This window comes from Fragaria vesca, linkage group LG7 (genome assembly GCF_000184155.1).
Source record: "Fragaria vesca subsp. vesca linkage group LG7, FraVesHawaii_1.0, whole genome shotgun sequence".
In the NCBI taxonomy this organism is placed as follows: Eukaryota; Viridiplantae; Streptophyta; class Magnoliopsida; order Rosales; family Rosaceae; genus Fragaria; species Fragaria vesca.
This window is the reverse complement of record NC_020497.1, coordinates 12,732,330-12,742,421: the sequence shown is the minus strand read 5'-3', so window position 1 is coordinate 12,742,421 and position 10,092 is coordinate 12,732,330. Positions and strand designations below refer to the sequence as shown.

General features: G+C 39.8%; 2 protein-coding genes across 2 annotated transcripts in view; one reads left to right on the top strand and one right to left on the bottom strand.

Annotated features, from left to right (window-relative positions):
* The window catches only part of LOC101292742, a 2,831-nt gene extending 234 nt beyond the window's left edge, over positions 1–2,597 (top strand). The window contains exons 2-3 of the mRNA XM_004307173.1: positions 860–1,357; positions 1,800–2,597. Of these exons, the coding sequence (XP_004307221.1) occupies positions 860–1,357; positions 1,800–2,320 (1,019 nt within the window). The 3' untranslated portion in view covers positions 2,321–2,597. The remainder of the gene's footprint in view (positions 1–859; positions 1,358–1,799) is intronic.
* A 1,188-nt stretch (positions 2,598–3,785) lies between these two features.
* On the bottom strand, positions 3,786–9,351 carry LOC101292452 (cytochrome b5 reductase 4-like). Its single transcript, XM_004307172.1, has 6 exons — positions 9,199–9,351; positions 8,686–8,762; positions 8,233–8,593; positions 6,651–6,785; positions 5,971–6,021; positions 3,786–4,108 (listed from the first exon to the last, which is right to left on the bottom strand). The coding sequence occupies exons 2-6, from the start codon at positions 8,716–8,718 to the stop codon at positions 4,011–4,013; spliced, it is 678 nt and encodes a 225-aa protein (XP_004307220.1). The 5' UTR covers positions 8,719–8,762; positions 9,199–9,351; the 3' UTR covers positions 3,786–4,010.
* Between the last annotated feature and the right edge of the window lie 741 nt (positions 9,352–10,092).

The window sequence follows — 10,092 nt, the reverse complement described above, 5'->3', positions numbered from 1 at the left end:
TCTCTCTCTCTCTCTCTCTCTCTCTCTCTCTCTCAGCTCAGTTTAACCTGATCTGTTTTTACTCAGCTATGTCTTTACTACTTTGAACTGTGTACTATTTCTTGTGAGCTGGTTTTTTGGGTATGAACATTGTTCTTAGCTGTATAGAAATGTCTATTCTTTGCTCCATTTTGTGCTCACTGTATTTGCCTCTGACACCATTTGGTCTTTTTGTACTTTGAGGTTAAATCTAATCTGTTGAATCATTCTGTTCTGCAAAAGTTGGGTTTTCTACAGTTGTGATTCTGATCTGGTGGGATTTGTTAACATGATTATTGTCCTTTTCCCTCAAGCCACTGTCTTTGATCTAAATTCCCCTGGTTGTATTGTTGAGGAGAATCTTACTTATCTGTTCAAATCAGCTGTGTGCTTACAAGCTTGACATTTTCTCTAGCTTTTTGTCTAAGCTGGTTTTTAGGTTTTAAATTTGAATCTAGTGCATCGGCTCCATATCTATGTCTCTCTTATCCCTTTTGGGGTTACTGTAGTGTGTGTATCTACTTGATGGAACATTCTGGTATTTTATTCAAAAGATGGGGGTTTTTCAAATTTCTTGAATGACTTTAGATCCTGATTTGGGCATATTCAAAGATTTGTTAGACTCTTGTCTTTTCAGCTCAAAGCACTCTTTCTTAGCACCTCTCTGTTCTGATGTGTTACAAACAAATTTGGGGTTTTCTTGGACATGCTTTAGATTTGATGTATTTCCAGTTAAATGTGTGCAGATACACATGTTCGCGGACAATATAATTTGTTAAGCTTTCTTGTTGACTTTCCGAGTTCTTTACACTCGCCTCTTTCCTGTGCTTATTTTGTTCAGGACTCTTGGCCAATGGAAATTTCGAAGAACCACCAAAACCAAGCAGCCTCAAGAAAACAGTACTCATAGGCAAAAATGCACTGCCCAAATGGGAAATCAATGGATTTGTGGAGTACATCTCCGGCGGGCCTCAACCAGGCGGCATGTACTTTGCTGTAGCTCATGGTGTCCATGCAGTTAGGCTCGGCAATGAGGCCTCGATCTCTCAGACCATAAAGGTCAAACCAGGATCTCTATATGCCCTAACATTCGGGGCATCAAGAACTTGTGCACAGGAAGAGGTTTTGAGGGTATCAGTGCCTCCTCAGGCAGGAGACCTTCCTTTGCAGACTCTATACAGCAGTAATGGAGGCGATACTTATGCTTGGGGATTCAAAGCCACTTCTAACACAGTTAAAGTGACTTTCCACAATCCTGGAATTCAAGAAGACCCTGCTTGCGGTCCACTCTTGGATGCAATTGCTATCAAGGAGCTCTTCCCTGTACTGCCCACCAGAGGTACTTACAAATTATAACTATACTTGTGCTCTACTTTAAATAAATCTTTTGTTTCTTGTGTTTATGATCCAAAAACAGGTATAAATTGTGTTGATCTATACCTTTTGGCAACTTTAGTTGGCTTTTCCAAGTTTATGTACTTGTTTCAGCTTTTCATCTAGCTAGATTTTAAACCTTGTGACATTTGTTTGAGAATTAGAATCTGAAACAAACTCACTATGTCGTGACCTTCAAATCTCTTTTAGATGTGCTTTGCCTTATGAAATACAGAGAGTATGGGGTTTGTTAAAACTTTGAACGTCTTCTTTTAGATGTGCTTTGCCTTACGAAATACAGAGAGTATGGGGTTTGTTAAAACTTTGAATGTCTTCTTTTAGATGTGCTTTGCCTTACGAAATACAGAGAGTATGTGGTTTGTTAAAACTTTGAATGTCTTTTGCAGATAATCTGGTCAGAAATCCTGGGTTTGAGGAGGCACCCCATAGGTTAATGAACTCTTCCCATGGTGTACTCCTTCCTCCAAAACAACTAGATGCAACCTCCCCACTTCCTGGCTGGATCATTGAGTCCCTCAAAGCCGTAAAGTTCATTGATGCCAAGCACTTTAATGTCCCATTTGGAAAGGGTGCGGTTGAGCTTGTTGCTGGGAGAGAGAGTGCCATCGCCCAGGTTCTTAGAACAGTTCCCAACAAGCTCTACAGTCTCTCATTCACTATCGGTGACGCAAGGAACGGCTGCCATGGATCAATGATGGTCGAAGCATTTGCAGGCAAGGATACCTTGAAAGTTCCTTTCAACTCTCAAGGAAAAGGCGGTTTCAAGAATGCTAGTTTCAAGTTCAAAGCAACTTCATTCAGGACCAGAATTACATTCTTCAGTTCTTTCTACCACACCAGGACTGATGACTATGGTGCTCTTTGTGGACCCATCCTAGATGAAGTTAAGGTTTCTCCTATTGCCTAGATGCTAGCTTAATTAGCTATTGCCTAGATGCTAGCTTAATTAGCTATATCACCATAAAACTTTTATATCCTTAAAGAGATTGTGCAACGGATCTCATTCCTACGAGTTTTTTTTTGTATATTTGACCGTTGCTGAGGCAGATGTTTTACCATTATAGTAGACTGGACAAGCCTACAGTCCGGTCTACAGTACTATACTTTCTACCAGAGTTATGTATCCTTCTCACCTTTTATTTTTAAGGTAATGATATTAATGCAGCAAAGTATGATTAGAGGACATGTTTCTCGACTGATCTATATAAACCAATTGATATAGTGGGGAGGGTTGCAGAATACAATTGATCGTTGGACTCAGCTCATACCAGTTGGGATTATCTGATCTTAACATCTCTATTCATTTGGATTCGAAAGGTTTATGTATGAGTTCACCATTGAATCGACTACTTCAACTTTTAAGGTCAGCGGGCCTGCTAAGATTTGATTGTTGCCATCGCACAGATGATCATTGTTAAAACGAGGAGTTTACTCCTTTCAAGTTGATCAGTCTTCTGAGCAGCCGAAGCACCAAAACTTCCATCTGACTCGGTACTGCATGTTTCCGAACTTGCAGTCAGCGGCGCTTTGCTTGGAAGATGTCTTGTGCCAATTTGTTTCATACTTCCTAGAAGAATTGTTTCGTTTCAAAATCCTGCAAAGGGTCCAAACCTCAGCTTCTTCTGTAATGTCCTTGCTATTAGAATGAGCACCAGTGCTTGCATTAGTAGCTGGAAGCCGAAACTCATGCATCATCCAATCTGTTTTTGTACCCTTTCAAGCACTTCCTCCAGAAATCCAGCAATTTCTTTAAGCCAATGCAAGTGAGAAACTCTCCTCCAAAAACCCAGATTTTGTGACCATATTAGCCTATTAGGTCTTGTGCTATTTCTGTATTTCTTTCCCGTTCCGCAAAAGTACCACTGATTCCAACTAAATCACTAGCTTTTGGAATATCCCATGGATCATACTTGTAGATGTCAATAAGTTTGATGAGCTCAAGACGAATAGGTTTATTCTCCACCTTCCTCCTGAGGTAAAACCTCACAAGTTCTTCATCAGTGGGTCGAAAGCGATACCTCGGAAGATATTCTTCTTAGTGTTGTTACTCGAATTGAATCCCTCATCATCATGTTCTGCACTTCCATTCTGTTTGGCTTCTTCCAGCATTATACAATCCTTCCAATTAAGGAAATACTGGTGGGAGATTTTCATGTCTTTGTGAGGGTGTAAACTATGAAGTATCAGATTATGGACCGTCTTTCATTTCTTCCTGTCCTGACTTATTTTGGTCATAATCTACATCTAAACAATTTGATAACTATAGTTACTCGGAGTCATATTCCACAGCTTGTCTAAAACCTTTCCCGTTGCCTGGTATAGCAGCTAAACTACAAAGACATGCTGCCATAGCATTCATCATTTAGAATTTTGCTGTAACAAAATTATTTCATATTTAAATTACTTGAAAGTACAAATGAAGTTCAATTGTATGTAGAAACAAAATCTGAATTTGACAGATTGACGCACAAATTATATGCAAAAGTAAATAATGTTACAAAAATTAGATATGTACCAACAGGTTTGATAATTTAATGTTAACTTGGTACACTTTGTATGATTAATGGCCAATCTGCCTGTATGAAGTACCTATATTTTTAGTGACTGGAATCTTGCTGCCCTTGTCCATCATCTAAAGTACCAACCAGACACTTCTCAAGTAAAAAATCAGCATTCACCCAAGCATGGTATTTATCTAAAGCAATGTAGTAAGGACTGCAATTGTTAACATCAATTGTTAAGAGGTAAAACTACAAAGGAAGATGGAACTCAAACATATTTTGCTGACTTTTATGCCTAACAGCCGTATGAAGTGTCAACCTGCTTTGAGACAACTATAAGGTTTACAGTAACCAAATCTCAGGTACTTGAATGAGCTTTTCATATTTCAAAAGCCAGCATTTAAATTCAAAATCTCAGAAATGCTTAGAATAATATATTTTTTTATCAGGTCATAAACACAAATTTTAATTTTGGAACCATTGTTCATCAGAATTTCATATGAAATAAAACGTGGAACAGATTCTAGGTAACCACGCACCTCTTCCTTCCCAAAAGCAAATCTTTGATTTGGGAGTTCTGGAAACCTATGGTAAAGCTAAATATATATATATAGAGAGAGAGAAGATCAAGCGGACGTCCGCACTCGGCTTGAAAAGCGGACGTCCGCACTCGGCTTGAAGTGCGGACGTCCATCCGTTCTCCACCCTCCTGCGCCGGCGCGCCTCCACCCCAGAAGACTCCAGCAGCGTCCCCGAGCACTTTCCCTCCCCGGCGAGTCCGTTTTTTCTAGTTTTCCGATGAGATCAACTTTGTTTGAAGTTTTGGGTGATCTCGTCGGAAAACTGGAAAAGAACGGACTCGCCGGGAAAGGAAAGTGGTCGGGGACGCTGCTGGAGTCTTCTGGGGTGGAGGCGCGCCGTCGCCAGAGCCGGAGGGTGGAGAACGGACGGACATCCGCACTTTAAGGTCGGTACGGACGTCCACTCCTGATCCGGCCTCTATATATATATATACACACACAGAGCTTCTCAGCTGCGGATGTCCGCATTTATTCTTATGGTGCGGATTTCCACTTTACACTCGCTTTTAAATCGAATTTTCACATCTCCACCGTCTAGTATTTAGATACTAATGTATAGATCATCTCTGCAAAATTTCAACCAATTTGGTTATCATTAACGCACTCAAAATTGCGTTTTTCTGTTATAAACATGAACGGTTCAAGTTCGATAAAATTATGTTAATCCATTGGTTTAATCGAGTGTGAGTGCCTTAATGAATTAGCTGAAATTTTGCAGAGATAATCTATACATTAGTATCTAAATACTAGACGGTGGAGATGTGAAAATTCGATTGAAAAGTAAGTGTCAAGTGGAAATCCGCACCGTAAAAATAAATGCGGACATCCGCACCTGAGAAAATCTGTATATATATATATATATAGTCCGTCTCAGCTACGGACGTCCGCACCGTTTTACGGTGCGGATTTCCCTCTGTTCGCCACCGTACGGCGCCCGCGAGGGCGCGCCTCCACCCCAGCAGCTTCCCCGACCACTTTCCATCCCTGGCGAGTCCGCCGAATTCCAGTTTTCAGGCCAGATCACCCTCCGCCGAATTCCAGCTTTCCAGCCAGATCACCCAAAACTTCAAACAAAGTCAATCTGGCCGGAAAACTGGAATTCGACGGACTCGCCAGGGATGGAAAGAGGTCGGGGAAGCTGCTAGGGTGGAGGCGCACCCTCGCCGGAGCCGTACGGTGGCGAACGGAGGAAAATCCGCACCGTAAAGCGGTGCGAACGTCCGCACCTGAGAATCCCTCTATATATATATATCAATGGCAGGAACTTTTGCAAACACTACATGTATGAGAGATATGCACATTTTGAAGGAAAAGAAAAACCAGCATAACCCAGTTGAGTAGGAACAGCAAGACTTTCAGTTAGTTCGTATGATAGAGAAATATGACTGGATAACAATAAAAACAAAGGAGGGTGCCATCTGGGCTGAAAGTACTTAAAAACCACTAAAACTTAACAAAAATTATATAAAGGATACTGAATAAAGATGTGCAGTCTTTTCCCACAGCCTTCTTTAGAATATCAACACCTGAAAGGATGGTTTTGTCAGAGAAAGGAAAATTGTTGTGTAGTTTATGCCAAACAAGATGTATAGAAACTCCGGACAGAGTTGACCATTTATAGTAGTTGAGTCCATCACTTAGCAGTAGGTGAGGGCATCATTTAACTATAATATATTCACGTCAACACATTGGAGGGTAACGTATGCATATGTATAAATGGAGATGATATCCTTAACATCAGAGTGCCTTACCAATGCAACCATGTTGCCTAACATCATCACTAATCCTATTAATGATTTCAGAACTGATACTAGGCATCTCTCAATGAAATAAAATCACTAGCCCTCCTTCCTCCTCCGTTATCAATTATATAGAGCTACCCTTCAGAAGCAAAAACTAACAAATTATTGGTGTATGATTTCTCCTAAGTGTCCCATCGCCTTAATTTTACTGTCAGAATGGGCTATATACTGGAGCAAAAGACTGATATGGAGTGTAACTAGTGTCCTACCAAAAAAATGCCTCCACAGAATTACTTATTCACTTTGGAGTATGATAAGGTAAGAAAGTGCAGATTAGCTACATCAGTACATAAATCCAGTGACAGAACTCAATCCAACAAACGAACTTGAGCAAAACAAAATAATGTCCGTACCTCCAGGGTGAAATCTCATGTATGGAGATAAATTGTACACACGGCCTTTTAGAACAGTCCACATGGAATCCCCTTTTTGGTGTTGTTTAACTTCATTCATGGTAATAAGCCTCTTATTTGACTGTCCCTGCAAACCTGAGACAGTACATCAAGAAGTTAATACTTTAGCAATCACTGCAATAAGAAACGTAAGTTACTTCCTGAATTCATAATAGCAAGCATAAGTTCACAATGAAAATCCCATCTCAGAACACACTATATATGCAATCATGTATCTCCATTCGCGAGTTCTAATGAGCCTCACTTCAACATGTCTATTGTGGTCAGAAACCCTATGGATAATCAAGGATTAATATTACCAAAATACATCAGTTCATTTGGATTGAAAGAAGATACATTATAGTTTTACTAGTATAAGATGGATATTTGGGACGGCTAGAGGTCATACCATCACTCAAATGTAGTAATGAACCCTGAACTACTCCTCAAGCTCAAACTGAGAATGGGATGTTATATCCAAAAAATGGCCTTATTAAGAATTTGAAATTTCTCTCCACATGAAACAAGATGGCATCACATAGCATCACTGCAAGTCACATCTACATCTACCACATACAGAGATGACTTAATTCTTTGATACAAAGAGGGCTTCCACAACATAACCTTACTTTAATTATAGATTAAAGGAGCTGACTGTTTAAGATCTGAGTTCGCAATTGTCTCACTCTGCCGCATCATACTGGTAGTCTTTTGATGTACGCTTGTTAGAAATTAAACGTGTATACCATCAATCTTACTGTGGTTCGATATAGTTGGTTGTGTGCTGCTTACTTCTAAGGAACTGGGATCGCGTCTTATCCGTGGGAAGAAAAGCAATAACATATACGAGGGTACAAAAATAAAAATAAAACCATGAGCTGCTGTATAGCATCTATGTTATAAAAGTACTGGCAATTACATATCCAAAACCAGACTACATGGAGTATGTTATGACACTACCAATATAAACTACTTCTTAGTTCACGTCAGACAATGCGCACATATTATAGGATCAAAATACCATGAAATTGTTTGCAAAACAAACCTTGGGGTAACAGGCTGATGCAATCATACATAAGCTATGTAGAAACCTAAAAGCCCGTGTTTACATTCTTAAAAGTTCTCAACATATCTAAGCCTAAAAGCTCATGGCAGCTAACACTCTCTTGAAGTTGGTCTTTTCAATTGAAAGGCCAAATAATAGTAAAGGATCATGATGGACGCTAGTAAAAGAACATATCAATTAAATATCACATGCTCTCCACCAATCATCTAACAGGAACCTCAACATACTACTGGAGTTGAGCCCACAACAAAACTGAGAACTGAATAGGATTATCACAAGGTACTCAAGCTTTTAAAAAATATGGAATTAGAAGGGTGGGTCCTTTTGCAAGAGTAATAAACTGTACCAGAAAAGAAGAAAAATTATAATTATGAATGCTACATTACTAGCAAGATACAGTAGCCTCTAACAAAAGATGAAGAGGTTGCCAGGAAGAAGAACAAAGTTATGAAAGGTGATAAGCAAGAACTCATGTACCTGCTAGGTCAGGATGCGTACGAGTAAGCTTGAGCCAATCCATTTGGCTATACCCCTTCTCAAAAGGAACTTTGGCACGAGCTGTAGGCTTCGCTGACTTTCCACCATCTCCTGATGGTGCTTTTTTGGGAAATTGTGAGTATTCGTTCGTAGATGAGGCATCAATAACAGTGACAGACAAAGATCCAACTGTTTCCTGTTTCCCAGAGGAGCCACCCCTTGGAACTCCACCTTTCCACACTGAACCACTATTCTGATCGCTCATAGTGCCATTAGAAACCTCATCTTTAATGGTAATAGCGTCTATATCTGAAGCAAGCTTCTTTGTTTCGAGATCATCCTGGTTGTCAGACGAGCCAACCTAAAATATATACAACAGACCTTACATTTTTATATGTTACAAACTACGAGTTTTGTTATTCTCGAGTGAAATGTAAATACCAAACTACTTGCCTGGCAAAACGTGAAATCGTTATCAGTGTCCATTCCGAAGCTGAATGAAGCTCCCAGATTATTTTAAACAAACTTTCCTGCCAACAAATATCACAATAAAAACATCACATTCTAATGTGGAAAACATCATTAGACAGATTCTTTTAAATAATTACTCGATTGCTGAATAGAGATGCGTTGAGTTGCACAAAAAGAAAGAATACTGGTATTCGAAACAAATATTATAGCAAGATGATTGAATACAGTGTGAGCAGACAGTTATATGATGAGTATGAAGTAAATTGTAAACATAAATAGCTCAAAGATCAATCTAAGCCGTAGTCTGAAGTAAAATTGGACTAATGATTTTCACTAATTATCTTGATCAGGCTAATTTTGTGCTACCCAGACAATGATCAATCTAACAAGACATCGCAATGAAATTGAAACAATTGTGAATTGAATGAAACGAAGAGGAGTCAAATCAAAATTAAGAAAACCAACCAAAAATCAATAAGAAAGAGAGGAGAGAACCTCAAGGATTTCGCCGGAAACTGTAAGCTCTGTTTATGAGTTGAAGTTTAGCGGCGACTAAAAATGAGGGGTTCAGGGCAACACCATTTTCCAATTTTCCTCCTCTCCTTTGCTGCTTTGCAAAGTGAAACATATATAATACTGGTCTAGGATATTCTCTACGTGTGCCTTGGTTTTATGTCAATAGGATATGTAGTTAGATCTATGTATTCATATCCTTACCATATTGGTATTCTGTAATTCCCTATATAAAGGGCACCTATCAATGAATAAGATGATGATTCTCTTACTATCTTTTTGTCTCTACACTTTATCCTTCATCACGTTATCATGCACTTTGTTCTAACCCTATAGTCAATAGCCCACCATTTTTTTTCTAAACCCTAAAAACCAAAACCCTAAAATCGGGCAGCCTTGTTTTTCCCGATTTCCGACCAAAATTTCGACTGCCCTCCGCCGGAATTTTATATCCCCAGAAAGCTCTCTCCGCCCCGGATCCAACGCCGCCGGTCTCACCCTGAGAACCGGCCGGAAAGTCTCTGAACCGGCCGCCGGAAGATTCCAGACCGCCGCCGCTACCGACCACCGGTTCACCACCTTCCCTTGCTCCGATCAACCTGAAATTTTGATAGCAGCTTCCTATATAAAGGGCACATATCAATGAATAAGATGATGATTCTCTTACTATCTTTTTGTCTCTACACTTTATCCTTCATCACGTTATCATGCACTTTGTTCTAACCCTATAGTCAATAGCCCACCATTTTTTTTCTAAACCCTAAAAACCAAAACCCTAAAATCGGGCAGCCTTGTTTTTCCCGATTTCCGACCAAAATTCCGACTGCCCTCCGCCGGAATTTTATATCCCCAGAAAGCTCTCTCCGCCCCGGATCC